This window comes from Malaya genurostris, chromosome 3 (assembly GCF_030247185.1).
Source record: "Malaya genurostris strain Urasoe2022 chromosome 3, Malgen_1.1, whole genome shotgun sequence".
NCBI classification, from domain to species: domain Eukaryota; kingdom Metazoa; phylum Arthropoda; class Insecta; order Diptera; family Culicidae; genus Malaya; species Malaya genurostris.
In genome coordinates, this window is record NC_080572.1 from 139,994,118 (window position 1) to 140,016,532 (window position 22,415).

The 22,415-nt window shown below is 38.3% G+C and overlaps 1 protein-coding gene across 12 annotated transcripts in view; it reads right to left on the reverse strand.

Moving 5' to 3' along the window:
* Positions 1 to 22,415, reverse strand: part of LOC131438020 (dystrophin, isoforms A/C/F/G/H) — a 1,278,256-nt gene that overhangs the window by 118,936 nt on the left and 1,136,905 nt on the right. For all 12 annotated transcript variants that reach the window (XR_009230868.1, XM_058607784.1, XM_058607783.1 and 9 more), the window contains one exon: positions 2,915 to 3,026. Coding sequence is in view for 11 of the 12 variants with exons in the window: in XM_058607784.1 (XP_058463767.1) it covers positions 2,915 to 3,026 (112 nt within the window). In the remaining variant the exon portion in view is untranslated. The remainder of the gene's footprint in view (positions 1 to 2,914; positions 3,027 to 22,415) is intronic.

Below are 22,415 nucleotides of genomic sequence, written 5' to 3' on the forward strand. Positions count from 1 at the left end.
AATTATAGAGGAGCGGACTGAGACATGAGCCAGAATGCTACCAAATCGCCATGTGAAAAATACATGAGCTTCTCTGACAAAAGGTTGTGCAAATAATGTTTTATAACCGCTGGAAGTCCATGTTGGTGGAGCTTGTCTGAAAGAACATCAATAGAAACTAAATCAAATGCTCCTTTCATGTCCAAAAATTAAGTTGCTATTTACTCGAACAAACGAGGAAGTCATATTCTTCAAGTGGGGGAGCTCTTATTGAATTTAGAATACTAGAAATACTACTTTGATATTTAATACAGTCAATATTTTTTGTCAAATCATATGGAATATTACCTGAAGTAGAAATTCAACTGTTACTTCAGTTAATATTATGAGGGTCTTTAAGGGTTGCGAAATATTGAATGCTGCGAAAATCCATTCTACAATTTACGAAAACTTCAGTAATCCTGTTGGTGGCTGTGGAATGGAGCCCACTGAATTATTATGTTTTTCTGTGCTAGATCCTGGATTCGTTTGAGAATTTGACAAACCAGGAGGCACAGTCTCTGGTTTTAACTTTTTTTGTTTAACACGGGAAACTTTTATCAAAGGTTAAATTTTAATTTTCTTTTTTGGTAATTTGAAGGATAATATTAAATATAATGATTATAATAATAATTAGTTATAAGATTAGTTTGGGAACCACGACATCAGTAAGTAAACTACATAGACTAACACTTAGAGAAGCGCGACTAACTAAAATCAATTCAGCAGCTGCCGCAAAACGACTCTAGTCGATCACAAATCGATAGTCATTATCAGTAGGCAACTAAACAAACCGATTCCGGCTATCCTGGTTCCCGGTATCCGGTTCCGGAAGTACCGGAAATAGTGGTCAAATATACCAAAATGATATCACTCACTTTTATCAGCGATGGTTTGACTGATTTTCACAAACTTAGATTCAAATGAAAGGTATTCCGGTCCCATACGGAATTCCTGAATTTCATCCCGATCCGTCTACCGGTTCCGGAGTTATAGGGTGAAGTGTGTTCAATATTGTACACCGTCACTTAAACCGGCGAAACAAAAAACGTAAAACAATTTCTAAACTGGTCTCAAAACTACAAAAAATGATAGTCATTATCAGTAGGCAACTAAACAAACCAATTCCGGCTATACTGGTTCCCGGTATCCGGTTCCGGAAGTACCGGAAATAGTGGTTAAATATATCAAAATGGATCTCACTCACTTTTATCAGCGATGGTTGGACCGATTTCCACAAACTTAGATTCAAATGAAAGGTCTTCTGGTTTCATACGGAATTCCTGAATTTCATCTAGATTCGGCTTCCGGTCCCGGAGTTATAGGGTAAAGTGTGTTCAATATTGTACACCGTCACTTAAATCGACGAAACAAAAAACGTAAGACAATTTCTCAAAACTACACAAATCGATAGTCATTATCAGTAGGCAACTAAACAAACCAATTCCGGCTACACTGGTTCCCGGTAACCGGTTCCGGAAGTACCGGAAATAGTGGTCATATATACCAAACTGGATCTCACTCACTTTTCTCAGCGATTTTGACCGATTTCCACAAACTTAGATTCAAATGAAAGGCCTCTGGGTCCCATACGAAATTCCTGAATTTCATTCATATTCGACTTCCAGTCCCGGAGTTATAGGGTAAAGTGTGTTCAATATTGTACACCGTCACTTAAACCAGCGAAATAAAAATCGTAAAAAAAAACTCTAAACTGGTCTCAAAACTACACAATTTGATAGTCATTATCAATAGGCAACTAAACAAACCGATTCCGGCTATCCTGGTTCCCGGTGTCCGGTTCCGGAAGTACCTGAAATAGTGAACATATATACCAAAATGGATCTCACTCACTTTTATCAGCGATGGTTTGACCGCTTTCCACAAGCTTAGATTCAAATGAAAGGTCTTCCGGTTCCTTCTTTACGTATTCCTGAATTTCATCCGAATCCAACTTCCGGTTCCGGAGTTATAGGATAAAGTGTGTTCAATGTTGTACACCGTCACTTAAACTGGCGGAACAAAAACGTAAAATATGTTATAAACTGGACTCTAAACCGGTATTCCCAATCTTAGGGTCATTTGAAAGGTCCTATTGTCCTACCAAATATTTCTGCATATTATCGGATACAACAAACATTTAAATCGTAATTTAGAGTGCGTACTAGTAGAGTTTGTATGTCATGTTAGTTGGTGGCCGTATGAACCGACTTTGATTATACCGGTTCTCGGGTTCCGGTGCCGGAAGTGCATATAATAGTGAACCCACTTCGTTTTCTTAAGGATGACCTACACAATCAAAGCACTGTTTTATTCCGTATATTATATTAGTTAATGCACAAACAATCTTTCAAAAATCGAAGAAAATTTTTTTGAATAGAATACCACAATGCATTATAGAATTAAAATCTTAAAAGGTGTATGGAATAGAGAAAACTTCAAACACATCTTAAACGGAACACTTTCAATTAAAGCACCGATTATCAATGACGCCATTAGAACAAGCAAAGAGTAGAGTATGAAGAACGAGAAATAACATGAATGAAAAGAAATATTTTTTGTCCAGAATTTCCAGACTATTTATAAAAGTTCCAAAGAACTGATAAGAAAATCTTGTCTCAAGAATTTAAGAATGAATAAAAACACTTTTTGAAACAACTTTTTGGTAGTATAGTAAACAAGAGTTCTAGGAACTAAAAGTAGAAAAGTGAAACTCCTTTACGACACGTAAGGAGGAACTCAGTGGGTCCATTCTTTTTGTGCCGCCAGATACGGCATCTAGGATGGTCCTGTCCGGAAAATAATAATAAATACTATCAATCTCCTTTTGGACCTCAGCTTCTATCGAAATTGTCATAGCAGAAAAAAGAAACAGATAAAAGCGAATATCACTTACTTGTGTATTGTTCATAATTTCCGTTCTGTTGAAGTTTGGCTGGTGATTCGGTATTAAGCTGAGATGCAGTCACAGATCTCGTTTGAAGAGTAGAAACCTTAGCTGAATTTGGCTAAAATAGAAAATAATAATAGAATAGTTTAACAACAAGCTCATTTAGAATTCGATTTTAAATTTTTAGATAGGCATTGCGCTAAAACATAGATGAATATCAGGTGTTATCTTTCTCATATGGAACCGATATGCAATCACTGTGACAACCTATTTTTGAAACCAGGCCATGAGTCATCTGAATCAGTTCGTCTAGAACACAAGATATCTCTGTATGGGTATGTGTGGGCATGTGTGTATGTGTGTGCACGTGTGTATATGCAGTCGATTTTTCAGAGATTACTGTATCGATTTTCATAAACTTAGATTCTATGAAAGGTTCAAGGTACCCATAGAACGTTATTGAAATTTATCAGGATCCGTCAATTTGTTCCATAATTACAGGTAGACAAGCGAAAAAAATTGCAAAAATATTCATACGATTTTCTCGGAGATGGCTTAACCCAGTGAGATGGCTCAAACTGCGCTTCCCTAATTATTCGATAAAAGTTGTCTGGGGGCAGACCAGAACAAATGAATCGTGGTAAGTAAAATGCAAATTTTTATAACACCAATATGTTTGGTTTCTTCTAGTTGTTGTATGATAAGTGCTGGAGATGAAGTGTTCGTTACTTTAATTAATAATGGTTAGAGTAGCACCAATCAATCTCCAGCATAAACGTACAGCAACTAAAAATTTATCCAGACTTCTGCAAGAAGGTAAAGCTTCTATAGCTTTGGTTCAAGAATTATATTTTCAAAAGGGAAACTTCTACGTTGGAAAGATGTTAAATGTTATTGTCACATATCGTAATCCCAAATCTACAAACTGGGACCTCTATGAAGATTGTTTCAATTGTTGGTTGGTACCCGTAAAATCAAGTCGTCAATGATTTTACGGGTACCAACCAACAATTGAAACCCGATTTGATTTGGAAAATGTTTTTTTAATTTATTTTTCTTTTGTATTCGATTAGAGTAAAAACTATCGCACAGACTTATTATTATCTATACAGTCTAAAAACATTAACTTAACAATATTTTCGATTTAATTGTGTCTTTGTTCGTAGTAAAATCAAACAGATGATAAACTATATTGAATTGATTACAGCAAACATCCATTGGATTATTTTGTCCATACTGTGTGCGATGAGCTGATCGTCGTATGAAGTCCATTCTTCGCAAAGATCTTCCCGGAACATTGATATGAATCCTTGCCAGAAGTGTGGGACAGTCGATGTTATTATTAAGCAAATCAAAAACAAAAAGTCGTTGATGAAATATCCGCCGGTTTTGCAGCGTGGGTAAGTTGATTAGAAAACACAGCGATCTTAGTAACGTGGTAGCTGAAGGGAGTCTTCGAAGCGCGAATCGGACAAAACAATTCTGTACTCGTTCGATTCGGTCGATGTGAACGTTGTGCTATGGTGCCCAGATTACAACTCCGTATTCTAGAATACTGCGCACTAGAGCAATGTAAACAGCCTTGAGCCAATAAACGTCGTTAAAGTATTTAGTGTTGCGTTTGATAAGTCACAGGACGGCAAAAGATTTGGCAATAACTATCGAAAGCTGTTCGGTGAAGCGTAATTTACGGTCGAGATTCACGCCTAAATCTTTTACAGAAGAAACTCTTTTGACTGGGTTCGCCATTATTGAGTATTCAAATAAAATTGGAGACTGAACTCGTGAAAATGTTATGGTATTACATTTATTAACATTAACACTCATGCCGTTTCTATCACACCAATCTATGACACATTCAATGTCCATTTGTAGCGCACAACAATCTACAAGGCTTGTGATGATTCGGTAAATTTTTAAATCGTCGGCATACATTACTTTAAACGACGACAGTTCATTTCAAAGATCATTCACAAATAGCACAAACAGAACTGGTCCGAGATGACTCCCTTGTGGAACACCAGATGTAATATCAAAAGGATCAGAATGTACAGTTCCGACTCGAACTGAAGCGCTACGATCTGTAAGATACGAAAAAATCCAGTTTGTTATCCAGTCAAGAAATCCATTTCGTCTCAATTTTTCAACAGCGAGTACATGAGGAACACAATCAAAAGCTTTAGAAAAATGGAAATACACCGCATCAACTTGTTGTCGTTTTTCAAGCTTGTTAATCAGAGTAGAAATGTAGCTCAATAGATTTGTAGTAGTTGATCGTTTTTTTGACAAAGCCGTGCTGATCTTTGTGATGATGTACTTTACTGGCGGGTGAATAATATCCAACCGCATACGCTCGAAAACTTTTGGGAGGCAGCTAAAGATAGAAATGCCTCTGTAGTTCGTGACGTCATGTACGTTTCCGGATTTGTGAACTGGTACTCTTACAGCTTCTTTCCATTTCGCAGGAAAATAGCCTTCAGCGAGAGAACGATTAAAAAATAAGAGATGTTCGCAAAGCCAAAGCAGATGAGCATTGCTTTACAAAAGATGGCTGAAGGCCGTCCGAGCCCGGTCCCTTTGATCCATCAACTAATCGTAGATTATTATGTACCTCGTCTTGGGTGAAAACAGCAGCGGGTAGATTCACATTATACAACGGTAGACTATTCAAGTACGATTCTGAATAGTCTACCATTGTATAATGTTGTCGACGAAGCAAACTCACTCATAGTTGCAGCATATGAAGAAGCTAGTCCACTTCGTATTGTGCGAGCTACTAGAGGAACTCATTGGTAGAATGCTGAACTTGTTAGACTAAGGAAACAATTCAGAAGAACTTGGAGCCACCGACGCAGAGATGGGTCGGAGGCATTCGTGTCGGCTCGAAGGGCTTTCAAAAACGCTCTTCGATCGTCTGAGAAAAGTGGTTGGAAAAGCCTTTGCACAAATGTCTCTAGTCTTATAAAGGCTAGCAGATTAAATAAGTTACTTTCGAAATCTAAAGACTTCAATGTCAGTTTCTTGAGAACTTCAGATGGTGAGTACTTGTCTGATGAAGGTTATGTACTTCCCTATCTTTTGCGATCTATTGTGCAATGGTGTTGTCAGGTTGGATTATCTGTAAGTCCGGGCAAAACATCAATGATGTTTTTCACTCATAGTAGGAGCTCGTCCGCTACAGTTCTTCGGTTCAGAGGTCACTATGGTTGATCAAGTTAAATGCAAATGAATGGGCTGATGAGTTGGCTAGAGATGTTGCAACGAATGATTTCGTTGGTCAAGAACCAGCATTACCATTTTCAACTAGTTGGATAAAGCATGAGATTTGTTCTTTTACTGCATCCAAACATGTCAGTAACTGGCGCAGCTTGCAAATTTGCGCTCAGGCAAAAACATTTTTGCCAGATTTGAATCTGCATTTTTCCAAGCATCATTGCAGTATTCTGGTCAGAGCTGTGACCGGACAATCCAAACTCAATTATCACATGGCTACTATTCATCGTGCTGAGTATTATTCGTGTGATTTTTGTGAATGTGATTACGGTACTTCATATCATCTGATATGTAACTGTCCCGTATTGATGCAACTACGTATCCGGGTTTTTGGTTCTCCATACATGGTTGAGTCTGTGTGTGCGGAGCTAAAATTAAATGATATTGTATCATTTAGGGGTTAGCCAAATTTTGTGCTAGGGCACATAGATATTGTATCGTTTCTCACTCAATGTGGTAAGGAGCTATAGTCAGAAGGGTACATCGTTCTTCCTGGAGTGAATAAATCCTTTCTGTATTCATCTTCAACAGGTTTTTAGCAGATTGTTTGGCATCCTTAATGAGGTACCGAATTTATTTCTGTTCGTACATATTTCGAATCGATCTGAATTCTTCCGGGAATGCAGAATGGTGCCGCTTTTGTAAAATCTCTAAAGGTCTTATTAACTATGCATTTCACCACCTGCAGATCGTTCAGCATCCTTTCGAGGATGCAGAACGATTTGTTTCTTTATGTTTTGTGCAGTTTTCCCAACTCACCCATTCCACAATCCCTTTCCATGTTCGTTTTATCCTTCCCTTCCTACAAGGAAATTGGTGAGAAGATACGGCAAGGCACAAATCTCCACATAACTAGGGGAACGTGCCACTTGAGCCAATGAGTTTTTAAGGTACCCATAGAATGTTATTGAAATTTATTAGGATCCGTGAATTGGTTCCAGAATTATAGGTTGATAAACAAAAAAAAATGCAAAGATATACATACGATTTTCTCGGAGATGGCTTAACCCAGTGAGATGGCTCAAACTGCGCTTCACCACTTATTCGATAAAAATTGTCTGGGGCAGATCAGAACAAATGAATCTTTCATTAACTAATATTGGTGAGTGGAGTGCAAATTTTCCGTAACACTTTTAGTTGAACGTAACTCATGAAAATAAAAAGGCGGATGGGTAATGTCAGAGATATAACTGGATGTCGTGAATATGAAAACAACTAGCTTGTTCCTTAATACTTACCAATATCGATTAGTTGATCAATTGTATGAATTATGCAAGCATTCCCCTTTTCACTACTAGAATTTAAAACGATGCACCTAAACTAAAGTTCAGATAGTTACATTAAACATTCTGAAACACAATAAAATATTATGAAATAACCAGTATAGTACTTTATAATAGAAATACAGATTAATATGTATACATGGAAACCCAGTTTCGCACAGCATACTTTCAAACGTCACACATACTTGCATAAAGATGTGTTCTACAATATTACTTTCATCTTCGCAAGCTTCGTCTACTTCCATTTTGATAAATCTGATGCTTTTGGTACGAAAGAGAAAATTCAATTAATTCCTTATGATGATCTGTAGCACTGAAAAGTGCTTTGAATTGTCACGACCAACATGATCTGCATTTAGATCTGAGATGGTTCTACCGCTCGCTGTACTGCAGCGTGACGTCTTCGATGTTGCTCTCACAACAGTTCTTGCTTGACGACTGGTGACTTCAGCTGGCAGGTTTCTGGTGTATTTTCACCGTGTGGCCGGCCCGATGGTACTTTCGTGTGTGACTTCCTTCTGTAACCGTTGCTCACAAAATGTGGCAAAAGAACCTTTATATCGCTGGAGCAGCAAATATTCTGTTCTTTTTCTCAGAAAACGTTCTGATTGGCTGGTGCTGAAATGGATCAAATCAGACAGGTTTTTCAATAGTGTACTGCTGACTAACTTCAATGTTGTTGCAATACACGTTCAATTTGAAAATTTTCGAATCTATTGGTATTTAGATTATATCAATCCTTCCACAGATCACTGAGCTACGAGCTTTCAAAATACGAGAGAGGCAAACAAGCGTCATGTGTTTTCCTATTTGATACTTGTTGATACCAAACAATTCAAAAAAGTTAAATTTATTTGCTATTATGTCACACAACTGAAATTTTTATCATAAATTTGTGATATACTTACGATGGCATTTAGCAAAAATTATGTTGATACGTTAGATGCAACAAGAGATATTCACGATCAAAAATTTATCACTCTCTTAGGGGGAAAATTTGAAAAGGCGCCCCATACTAAAGTAAGTCGTAATCACGCCAAAAAACTAAAAAGGGCACAATGGAGATGTGAACCAAAATAATTGTGAGCACTTCAAACTAAGTATGAACATATATTTCTACTAGAGAATTTTTTCGGCGCAGGTCTAACAAGCCAGATGTTTATTTGTCTATTACTTGTTTATTTGGGAGCAGGGAAAAGCCCACTATAGCTGAAATTTACAATCCCTCTCTCCAGCAGGCATAAAACCTCCTTATCTTTTTTACATCAACAGATTACAAAAATCCAATAGATACATTTCTTAATACTAAGGGCTTAATACCAAATAAAGTAATGTCTACCGGCAGGGGTCAAGCATGGCTAGTTTGATGGACGGTGACGATGATACGTGTCGTTGAAGGCCGCATCCTGCTGTCCGTGTGGGTCCGCGGGAAAACCCACAAGTCACGAGCACTCGGCGGGTGGCCCGCATGCTGGACATCAAAGAGAGTGGCGCTCGGAGAGCGGTGAATAATATCAATGCAGGAAAAACGAGAGAAAAAGAGAGAAGTGAATGTTGTAGTAAATGGAATTACGAAGGGGTTCCAAACAAGTTGAGAGCGGCAAAAGATCAAGTTAATTGTCTCAATAGATGGTGAAAAGATGGAGAAGGGGGATGCAAAAAATAATTATTAACGTCATAAAGATCTAGTTAGTTTCGAAGATGGTGGTGGACAGCTGGGGGATTGAGAGAGTCGAGTGGATGTTAGAAACGAACCTAATGGTGAAAGTTATTCTTGGTGGCATAATCGATAGAGAATGGAAGCAGACTTACTAAGGGAGCACTAAACTAAACTTGTGGATTAGGTACTAAATTAACCCTAAAGCTAATTCTTTACATTTACATCGATTGACCAATCAGAGCGATGCTTTCCCTTTGATATATCGCTTACTCCTTCAAAACCGTCATCTATGGCAGGGAAATCCAGTATTCCGGAGACTTTTGCAGACAAAATAGGACACTGCTCGCTACTAATCAAAATTTCAATCATTTAAAATTGAAAATACGTGGCTTGATACATTCAAATCGAATCCTAGATACATTTCCAATCAAATAATAAAATAATATTAATAACTGATACAAAATATACTGAATTTTAAGTGTTTAAAACCTGACCACATTTCTACGTATTTTTTTCCTTGAGTTTCTAATTTGCACTCCTATATAAAACATAAAGATGTGTTCCACATCAAAAATTTTCATGAACTTAGAATCAAATGAAAGGTCTTGTATCCCCATACAAAGTTACGGAATTTTATACGAATCCGACTTCCGGTTCCAAGATTGCAGTTTGATATGTGCAAAAAAAATGAATATATTTGCACTAACTTTTTTCCGAAACGGCTTTACTGATTCTCTCAAACTTATAGTGAAATTAAAGGTATAACTATCCCATACAAAATTCCTGAATATTATTTCGATACGACTTCCAGTTCCAGAATTACAGAGTGATAAATGAAAAAAATCTTATTTCAAATTACTTTCCTTCTTGCCTTTCTCTATAGAAAGGTATTAGAATTGCTGGAAAAACCGATTTTCGAACGGAGCCTCGGAGACCCATAGTGTTATACACCATTCGACTCAGTTCGACGAGATCGGAAAATGTCCGTGTGTGCGTATGTGTGTATGTGTGTTTGTGCACTTTTCGAAGATATTTGAACGCGCTCAATTTTCTCAGAGATGGCTGAATCGATTTTAACATACTTGAGCTCGTTTGAAAGCTACTGTCGGACCATTGATCAAGTTCGAAGATCAAATGGCTGTGACTTTTGGTTCCGGAGATATGATTGTATAAGTGACGTAACCGACACAAAGCGTTGTATTTGAACGCGCTCAATTTTCTCAGAGATGGCTGAACCGATTTTCACAAACTTGGGCTCGTTTGAAAGCTACTGCCGGGCCATTGATCAAGTTCGAAGATGGTTGTGACTTTTGGTTCCAGATATATGATGGTATAAGTGACGTAACCGACAAAACACATTGATTTTTATCGCTCTTATATATATAAGGGTGCCAAAATTTTGGGATCACCTCTATTTTCGTTAAGCTCTAGTGCTCAAAAGTTTAAGCACCTCGTAAAATGCCTTCATGCAAAATTTGAGCTAAATCGGACATGCTTAAGGGGTGCTGCCCGGTGGTAAAGGTTTGACAATTTTCGATCTTGAAAAAGCACCATAGGGGGGAGTACATGAAATTTCCAAAATCGAAAAATTTTTTTGATGCCAAAACTCTTAAAACTGCATAAAACATCGAAATTTAGTGTCATCTCAAAAAAATTTTTTTTTGAAAAAATCAACTTTCTGGGACTTATAAAAATTTTCATATTTTTTCTGAGTCCCAAAAAGTCGATTTTTTCAAAAAAATTTTTTTTCGAGATTACACTAAATCTCGACGTTTCATGCAATTCTAAGCCGTTTGGCATCAAAAATTTTTTTCGATTTCGAAAATTTCATGTACTCCCCCCTATGGTGATTTTTCAAGATATATGAAAATCCCACTAAGTGGACTAAGAAGGCTTTTTGCCTTTCTCTATAGAAAGGTATTAGAATTGCTGTTTTAAATTAGCATCACTGTTCTTATACAAATAGGCAACGTAAATGTCAAGCACTAGTTTGGAAAAATGATGCTGACTGTGTGACATAAACACTGAAGAATGCTTTTGTGAACTACTCGAATCAATCTGAATCAATTGGTGTCTAAATTTATTTTATAACATATGAAACATATTTTCATGAGACTGTTATGAAAGAAGAGAAAGGCATTATCACACCACTAGGTGGATTAAGAAGGGTTTTTTTTTATATTAGCATTACTGTTCTCATACAAATAGGCAACGCAAATGTCAAGCACTAGTTTGGAAAAATGATGCTGACTGTGTGACAAAAACACTGACGCATGCTTTTGTGAACTACTCGAATCAATCTGAATCAATTGGTGTCAAAATTAGTATTCAAAATTATTTAATAAAAATATGAAACATATTTTCATGAGACTGTTATGAAAGAAGAGAAAGGCATTATCACACCACTAGGTGGATTAAGAAGGGTTTGTTTTATTTAGACTAGCATCACTGATTACAAATAGGCAACGCAAATGTCAAGCACTAGTTTGGAAAAATGATGCTTACTGTGTGACATAAACACTGAAGCATGCTTTTGTGAACTACTTGAATCAATCTGAATCAATTGGTGTCAAAATTAGTATCCAATTTTTTTAAAAAAAACGTGATAAAATATAGTAATATAGTAATAATAGTAAAATAAAATGAAAGTCATAAAAATATGAACAAAAATTAATAAAAGATATATATTTTCATGAGACTGTTATGAAAGTAGAGAAAGGCATTATCACACCACTAGGTGGATTAAGAAGGGTTTTTTTAGATTAGCATCACTCTTCTCATACAAATAGGCAACGCAAATGTCAAGCACTAGTTTGGAAAAATGATGCTGACTGTGTGACATAAAGCATGCTGAATCAATTGGTGTCAAAATTAGTGTCCAAAATTATTAAATGAAGGTATGAAATATATTTTCATGAGACTGTTATGAAAGAAGAGAAAGGCATTATTTCACCACTAGGTGAATTAAGAAGGGTTTTTCTGAGATGGAATGACCGATTTTTACAATCTTAAGTTCAAATGAAGGGTCTTAAAGTCTCGTATAAAATCTTCAAAATTTGAATAAAAACTAGTAGAATTTGTACCTCTTGTTAGTAGGTGGCCGTACGAAGCGACTTCAATTATACCGATTCTCGGGTTCCGATGCTGGAAGTACATGTAGTAGTGAGCCCATTTCGTTTTCTTAAGAATGATCTACGCGATCAAAGCACTGTTTCATTCTGTAAATTATACTAGTTAATGCACAAACAATTCCTTGGTTGCATTCAAAATTTGAAGGGAAACAGTTTGAATAGAATACCACAGTATTATGAGAATATAATTGATATGAGAATATCATTGATATGAGAAAGCCATAATTACACCACTAGGTGGATTAAAACAGGTAAGGAAGAAGACAGGTGACAAAGGTAAGAAAGGAGCGATATGTAGGGATGTGGGTGATTACATAACATCTCAGTTCTCCGGATGATGAAACCAGGAAATAATTTTCCATATTTCCTGGGTTAAAATACGGAAGCACTTGAGAACTTTATCTGGACGGTCTCATTCAATATCGTTAGTCTGGGTTCCTTCGCATTGTTCCATTCCGGGCAATGAAAAGGATCAGTATCTCTCATCAGAAAACTCTCGAAAGTTCGCAAAGTTCAAAGAGCAATGGTGAACTGGAACGATTTCTACATTCCATTATCCCAAGGGTATCGACGAAACCTTGGTTCAGGGGGATGCACGTGAGTCGCGATTTCATTCGTGTTATGTCGCGGCTCATGTCAAATCACTACACTTCTGACGCACGTCTCCTCGCGGAAAGCAGTCTCTGCACCTGTGGCGACGATTATCAGGACATCGAGCATGTCGTGTGGTCGTGCGTGGAGTATATCGACGCCTGGTCGAAGTTGGTGAAATCCCTTAGGACCCGAGGTAGAACTCCTGAGGTTCCGGTTCGGGATATGTTGGTGAGTCGGGATAGTTCATATAAGCTTCTCATATACCATTACTTCAAACACATTAATATACAAGTGAAATATGTTAAACCTCGCTCAGAAAGTATAATCTCCACCTGCAGGTTCGACACTAACATCCGCCCGATTCTCTCGATCCCCGTCGCTGTCCACCATCTTCATTGAAACTAACCTGATCTCTTATTTGTCACTAACTTTTTCGTTTCCCCTTCCCCTGTCTCTTCACCATCTCGACGGCATCTAATTAGATATCTGTCTTTTTCAGAAATTTTATTCCCAAACCCCCTTTTTACTCAAAATTTTTACTTCTCTTTCATTCTCTTCCGGAACATTATCATTTTTTTCCGTGTAGTATAAAATTGAAGCGTAGTGCTGAAATTTTGTGAACCTTTTTTACGTTTTTAGAAAGTGTTATTTTTTTAAGACGACACCGAACTGTATTGGTTGTTTTCGGCAACCCATTCATCGCTACTAGTTCTTGGAGTTTTCATCAATAATTTGTTCGTTTGCTGGTTTTTTGCTGTTTTTTGGTCGGCCGATCTCAAGTGTTTTTGGCGCTATAAGACTGCTAGCACCAACCACTACTAAAGTCCTTTATTGCCTTGCCAAGCGAGTTCCGTCAGTTCTGATTTGTGAATATTTGACCAAAACAAAGAATTCAAAACAATGTGGAGAATGCCATCATGATATAAACGACTTGGAGCCAGTGCGCTGTGGCTTTTGTGAAACTCCTTTCCACATCAGCCAAAACTGCTGTGGCTTCAATCTCCGTTCCTGTAAGGATGTTTTTGCCCAAGGTAAAGCAGTATTTATTTGCACAAACTGCAAGAACGAGATGAACGGCACGAATGTTTATTGAGGACCAAAATCAGAAAGCTGAATGTTCCGACTCAACACGCAACAAAAATATTAATACACAGATCCAGCAGCTATCTGGTATTATTGAGGTGCTTAGTAAAAAAGTGGATTGCATTGTTAGTGCTTCCACTCAAAACTCCCATGACGGAAGAATGCCAGTATGGCCTGCATTGAACGCTAAACGTCGTCGGGGCGAAGACGGTCTATCAGTGTGCCCAGCGTTTGACCGTGGCACAAATGATATCGATTTTGGAGATCTCTCTGTTCCATTCATCGTGCCTGCTTCAGCACCTCCTAAGTTTTGGCTGTACTTGTCTGAATTTCAACCCCTAATCAGCAATAATGACGTGCAGAAGATAGTGGCTCGCTGCCTAAATTTGACTGGTTCGATCGATGTCATTCGTCTCGTGCCAAAAGGTGTGGATGCAGCTAATTTGAACAATATTTCGTTTAAAATCGGTCTTGACCCAGTACTGAAGCAGCAAGCACTAGATGCAGTAAGTTGGCCTTCAGGAGTAATGTTTAGAGAGCTCGTGAATTTTTAAAATCATCTGATGCATAATCCGTTTGTCTTCATTCGAAAGCAGCTTGCAACGTCAACGTTATATCAAATGCTTCCAGTGCATATTTATTTCTTAAATATTGCATGTCCATATTGTCGTGTATGTATTGGCAACTGTTCCAGTGGTAACTGTTTGAATGCACTGCGATCTTCAGTGGACGATGGGAGCACTTGTGCTCCCGTCAGAGGCGAGTATTCAAACAATCCTGTCCAACCACCTGCATTCAATACTTACCCCTTGCAGCGTATTCCTGATCATGACAGCAGTGTATCCATTTTCTACCAGAACGTGAGAGGACTAAGGACGAAAATTGACGATCTGTTCCTGACTTCCGCTGACTGCGAATTTGACGTGGTTATTTTTACTGAAACCGGACTTGACGAATGCATCACTTCACTTCAACTATTCGGTATGGCTTATAATGTATTCCGAAATAACAGCAAATCTCGGTTTGGCGGTTGTGCCGACAACACCCCTCGCTGCAGCGGCGCTGCTGATCGATCGACTAGATTGTCATCGACGCGCGATGGAGTCATACGAGAATGATTGTCAAAGGAAAAGGAAGACAGCATTTCTATAACGTCATTTTCTGCATCACAATGTGCTTTATATAAAAAGAGGTGTATTTCGTTATCTTCTCAATTAAATTATCCTACTTAATACTATCGAATTTAGTGTATAAAAATATATAAAGAATATTATACAGTGAGTAATTTGTTATAACAAAAATATTGAACTTATAACTAATACGAAATACTTATAGCTATCGATAAAAATAGTTAAAACTCGATAAGATTCTTATATTCTTTTGGAATACGTTCACTAAAATCGTAAGTAGTTAAAATTGTACTAGATTGAATTGTTTATTTGAAATATATATTATTATAGCTTGAAGCTTACATCAACGGTAAAACATTGTTTGCTCTCAAGATTTGGTGACATAACCTCACGTTAACAAAAATCTTCAAGGATTTTAACGAGGTTCGAGATGGAAGAACATCGAACAGCTCCGGGATACAGCTGTAAATCCTGTACAAGGCCAGATACCGCCGATGAGAAATGGGTAGCATGTGACCAGTGCAAAATGTGGGAACATTTCCTTTGTGCAGGCGTAGACGAATCGGTGAAAAATCGATCCTATGTCTGCAAAGAGTGCACATCGAAGCGTAATCATCGTGAATCGTCATGTGATCACAAAATAAAACCACCACGGTCAGACGTAAGATCTCTTCGATCGACCCCAACTAGATCAAGTTTAAGACACGTCAACAAGGTCACCGAATTGGCATCACGAAATTCAAAGGGTGCACAAAGTACTACATCAAGTACCCGCGCAGCTCGCTTGGAGGCTGAGATGAAGCTTGTGGAGGAAGAACAGTTATTAAGAGAGCAGGAACTCAAGGCGGAAGAAGCAATTAGGAAGAAAGAGATAGCCGAAAAAGAACGCCGCTTGCAGGAGAAAAAAGCATTATTAGAGGAGGAAGCAAAGCTGCGTGAGCGAAAATTACTCGACGAAAAGGAATTTAAGAAGCGTCAGGAGATGATTCGAAAGGAGTCCCTAGAAAAGAAAAGCACCATTGTTCGACAGATGAGTGAATGCGATAGTAGACGCGAATCTATACAAGATTCTAATCAGCAAGTGGATATGTGGCTACAACAATGTTCTCCCGAACCGGCCTGAGAAGCTGAGTCGTTATACGAATCTGGTTTACCATTACCCGGCGAAAACCAAACACAAGATTTCCGGTGGTCAGGATCAGATTTGCGGCAGTTTCAAAGTTTGATCACTGATGCAGGAGCTAGCAGATAAACTTCCTGGTACACTGAAAATGGAGTAGTGATGGGCAATACGGCTCATTTCAATGAGCGGCTCTGAACCGAACGCTCTTTCGGTTCAATTGAACGGCTCATTGGCTCTTTTTCAATAAACGGCAATGTGGAGAAGCGGTTCGAGAAAGTGAGTGTGAGAACCACGGAAATGCATAAGCGGTATGGGCGATCTAAAATTGTGTTTCACAACTAGAGGTGTCCGTGTGCGAGGAACCGAGATATTGAAATAAATTAGTTGAAATTCCATTTGGAACACTATTTTTCTTCTCCTATTACGACAGAATTCTTTGAAAATTCACAGCTGAATGAATGTTCCTATGTATTTTGACAGTTTCATTAGAAAACATCATCGTTTACCCAACAACGCAATCAAATTTGGGCGTACACAGGCACACAGATTTCCCAAGTTGAAATGCAGATTTTAAAATGGCAACTCTGCTTGAGAGCCGCGGTTCAATTTTGAAGAGCCGTGGTTCGTTCGCTCATTGCTACGAGTCGGTTCAAATGAACGGCTCGTGAGCGCTCGCCCATCACTAAAATGGATTGGGCTGTATACAAAAGCAAGCGACCGCAGGCAACACTCGAATCGTTTGGGGATTTCATGTCAACACTAGTGTATGCGGCCAGTCAAGTATCCTTCGAGCTGCCCAGTACAAGTAGGAATCACAAAAGCGATCATCGGGGACACAAGGAAAAGGGTGTTCATATTCATTCTCCTGGAACTACTTCTACATCTACTGTTTCTAATTCGTCTCCGAATCTAAAAAACCAAGGTAAGGTCTGCGCAACATGTGAACGTGAAGGACATCGTGTTGCTGATTGTTATAAATTTAAATCACTAAATATCGACGATCGGTGGAAAGAGGTTAACAATAAAAAACTGTGTCGTACATACCTGAATAACCACGGAAAATGGCCATGCAAGTCTTGGCAAGGCTGTGGAATCAAATCATGCAGGCAAAAACACCATACATTACTGCATTCCGATTCCACTTCGTCTTCCATCAATATCACCGTCGATCACCCTACTCAAGGAAAATGTCTTGTTCCTATGTTCCGAGTAATTCCGGTAGTACTTCATGCAAGGTCGCGAAAAGAAACGGTTTTTGCCTTTGTAGATGAAGGATCTTCTACCACACTTATAGAAGAGACTGTGGTCAATCGTTTGGGCGTGTCTGGTCCGATTGAACCGTTGACGCTACGGTGGACAGGGAAAGTTTCTCGTGAGGAACGATAGTCTCAACGAATACAATTGGACATATCTGGAGAAGGTAGTCCGACCCACTACAAATTGTGTGAAGTCAAAACGGTTAGTTCTTTGCTTTTACCTACTCAAAGATTGAAGTATGGTAAGCTTTGTAGTATCTACTCTCATTTGCGCGGTCTTCCATTCAGGGCTAGAAAAATCACCAAAAATCAAAAATCACCAGTGATCGACGATCACTGCTGATTTTAAGATCACTGATCTTGAACTTTAAAAAATCACTACTGATTTGATCACTACTGATCCTAGCCTAAAGAAAAATCGTCGTTACATAATCGCACTCATCTGATCCTTATGTGATTTGATTTCGTGTAAGATCATGATAATGGAATTAGGAAATCAGAGAAGATTTTAATTCCAAAAAATCACTACTGATGCGATCAGAAATGATTTGAGTAGAAAATCGTTTTTGATGAGGATCAGCAAAAATTGTACAAAGGGGTGAGCAAATGATACAATTGTATAAATTTTGCATAATGCAGGTGATATGCGTGCGAGTGTTCAAATCGGTGAAAATTTTCTGTTTTGTCGCTTTTGGGAATCTAATGATGGGTGAAAGAGCGTGTCAATGGGGTTTGAAAATCAATAAGTTTTGATGTTTCGAATGCGTGGAGGTGTTCAAATCGGAGAAAATTTTCTGTTTTGTCGCTTTTGGGAATCTAATGATGGGTGAAAGAGCGTGTCAATGGGGCTTCAAAATCGATCAATTTTGATGTTTCGAATGCGTGGAGGTGTTCAAATCGGAGAAAATTTTCTGTTTTGTCGATTTTGGGAATCTAATGATGGGTGAAAGAGCGTGTCAATGGGGCTTCAAAATCAATAAGTTTTGATGTTTCGAATGCGTGGAGGTGTTCAAATCGGAGAAAATATTCTGTTTTGTCGCTTTTGGGAATCTAATGATGGGTGAAAGAGCGTGTCAATAGGGTTTGAAAATCAATAAGTTTTGATGTTTCGAATGCGTGGAGGTGTTCAAATCGGTGAAAATTTTCTGTTTTGTCGCTTTTGGGAATCTAATGATAGGTGAAAGAGCGTGTCAATGGGGCTTCAAAATCAATCAATTTTGATGTTTCGAATGCGTGGGGGTGTTCAAATCGGAGAAAATATTCTGTTTTGTCGCTTTTTGGGAGATTTTAATTCCAAAAAATCACTACTGATGCGATCAGAAATGATTTGAGTAGAAAATCGTTTTTGATGAGGATCAGCAAAAATTGTACAAAGGGGTGAGCAAATGATACAATTGTATAAATTTTGCATAATGCAGGTGATATGCGTGCGAGTGTTCAAATCGGTGAAAATTTTCTGTTTTGTCGCTTTTGGGAATCTAATGATGGGTGAAAGAGCGTGTCAATGGGGTTTGAAAATCAATAAGTTTTGATGTTTCGAATGCGTGGAGGTGTTCAAATCGGAGAAAATTTTCTGTTTTGTCGCTTTTGGGAATCTAATGATGGGTGAAAGAGCGTGTCAATGGGGTTTGAAAATCAATAAGTTTTGATGTTTCGAATGCGTGGAGGTGTTCAAATCGGAGAAAATTTTCTGTTTTGTCGCTTTTGGGAATCTAATGATGGGTGAAAGAGCGTGTCAATGGGGCTTCAAAATCAATCAATTTTGATGTTTCGAATGCGTGGAGGTGCTCAAATCGGAGAAAACTTTCTGTTTTGTCGCTTTTGGGAATCTAATGATGGGTGAAAGAGCGTGTCAATGGAGCTTCAAAATCAATCAATTTTGATGTTTCGAATGCGTGGAGGTGTTCCAATCGGAGAAAATTTTCTGTTTTGTCGCTTTTGGGAATCTAATGATGGGTGAAAGAGCGTGTCAATGGGGCTTCAAAATCAATCAATTTTGATGTTTCGAATGCGTGGAGGTGTTCAAATCGGTGAAAATTTTCTGTTTTGTCGCTTTTGGGAATCTAATGATGGGTGAAAGAGCGTGTCAATGGGGTTTGAAAATCAATAAGTTTTGATGTTTCGAATGCGTGGAGGTGTTCAAATCGGAGAAAATTTTCTGTTTTGTCGCTTTTGGGAATCTAATGATGGGTGAAAGATCGTGTCAATGGGGTTTGAAAATCAATAAGTTTTGATGTTTCGAATGCGTGGAGGTGTTCAAATCAAATCAAAATCACATCAAATCAAATTTCTCCGATTTGAACACCTCCACGCATTCGAAACATCAAAACTTATTGATTTTCAAACCCTATTGACACGCTCTTTCATTAGATTCATTAGATTCCCAAAAGCGACAAAACAGAATATTTTCTCCGATTTGAACACCTCCACGCATTCGAAACATCAAAATTGATTGATTTTGAAGCCCCATTGACACGCTCTTTCACCCATCATTAGATTCCTAAAAGCGACAAAACAGAATTTTTTCTCCGATTTGAACACCTCCACGCATTCGAAACATCAAAATGATTGATTTAAAAGCCCCATTGACACGCTCTTTCACCCATCATTAGATTCCCAAAAGCGACAAAACAGAAAATTTTCACCGATTTGAACACCTCCACGCATTCGAAACATCAAAATTTATTGATTTTGAAGCCCCATTGACACGCTCTTTCACCCATCATTAGATTCCCAAAAGCGACAAAACAAAATATTTTCTCCGATTTGAACACCTACACGCATTCGAAACATCAAAATTGATTGATTTTGAAGCCCCATTGACACGCTCTTTCACCCATCATTAGATTCCCAAAAGCGACAAAACAGAAAATTTTCACCGATTTGAACACCTCCACACATTCGAAACATCAAAATTGATTGATTTTGAAGCCCCATTGACACGCTCTTTCACCCATCATTAGATTCCCAAAAGCGACAAAACAGAAAATTTTCTCCGATTTGAACACCTCCACGCATTCGAAACATCAAAATTGATCGATTTTGAAGCCCCATTGACACGCTCTTTCACCCATCATTAGATTCCCAAAAGCGACAAAACAGAATATTTTCTCCGATTTGAACACCCCCACGCATTCGAAACATCAAAATTGATTGATTTTGAAGCCCCATTGACACGCTCTTTCACCTATCATTAGATTCCCAAAAGCGACAAAACAGAAAATTTTCTCCGATTTGAACACCTCCACGCATTCGAAACATCAAAACTTATTGATTTTCAAACCCTATTGACACGCTCTTTCACCCATCATTAGATTCCCAAAAGCGACAAAACAGAATATTTTCTTCGATTTGAACACCTCCACGCATTCGAAACATCAAAACTTATTGATTTTGAAGCCCCATTGACACGCTCTTTCACCCATCATTAGATTCCCAAAATCGACAAAACAGAAAATTTTCTCCGATTTGAACACCTCCACGCATTCGAAACATCAAAATTGATCGATTTTGAAGCCCCATTGACACGCTCTTTCACCCATCATTAGATTCCCAAAAGCGACAAAACAGAAAATTTTCACCGATTTGAACACCTCCACGCAGTCGAAACATCAAAACTTATTGATTTTGAAGCCCCATTGACACGCTCTTTCACCCATCATTAGATTCCCAAAAGCGACAAAACAGAAAATTTTCTCCGATTTGAACACCTCCACGCATTCGAAACATCAAAACTTATTGATTTTGAAGCCCCATTGACACGCTCTTTCACCCATCATTAGATTCCCAAAAGCGACAAAACAGAAAATTTTCTCCGATTTGAACACCTCCACGCATTCGAAACATTAAAACTTATTGATTTTGAAGCCCCATTGACACGCTCTTTCACCCATCATTAGATTCCCAAAAGCGACAAAACAAAATATTTTCTCCGATTTGAACACCTACACGCATTCGAAACATCAAAATTGATTGATTTTGAAGCCCCATTGACACGCTCTTTCACCCATCATTAGATTCCCAAAAGCGACAAAACAGAAAATTTTCTCCGATTTGAACACCTCCACGCATTCGAAACATCAAAATTTATTGATTTTGAAGTCCCATTGACACGCCCTATTACGTACCGCTAATCTTTTGTTGGATGCATAATTTTCTATTGTCATCAATTTTCGCACCCCTCACCAGATGAAATACAACATCAACGATTTAAAAAGTTAATCAATTTGCATTCTTGTCTGATCACGATCACGTTTGATTTTTGTCACAATGCTCAAAACAGATCAAATCATCCAATGATTGATCTTACAAAAATCTAGATCAGCTGTGTTTCAAAATCAGCAGTGATTTTGTGTAACGGAAGATCATTGCCGATCGTCCTAGATGTGATTTGGAGATGACTGATCAACTGATCGTAAAAAGATCAGATCAGTAGTGATCCTTAAAGGAAAGATCACAAGTGATTCATGATCAGTAGTGATCGTGATTTGATGATTTTTTGATCGTGATTTTGCCAGCCCTGCTTCCATTGAATGATTATGATCTAACCCAGCCTAAACTACTAATCGGGTTGGATAATCTTCGCCTCACTGTTCCATTAAAAGCACGCGAAGGCGGACCGATGGATTCAATTGCAGCAAAATCTCGATTGGGGTGGAGTATTTACGGCTGTATTAAAAGTTCATCGAAACATGGACCTGTTCTACACTTTCACGTAGCCACTGCTGACGATGCAGACCGTCAGTTAAATAATCAATTGCGAGACTACTTCACTCTCGAAGATGCGGGAATACTCGGGAGTACATGTGAGATTTTAAAGTCGGACGACGAAATCCGAGCCATTGAAATCATGAAACAAACTACTCGCAGAACTGATCGCGGATTCGAAACCGGACTACTATGGCGTGAGGACTTTCCGAGCTTTACGGATAGCCACCCGATGGCAGTCAAGCGGCTGCAACCTTTGGAGAGGAA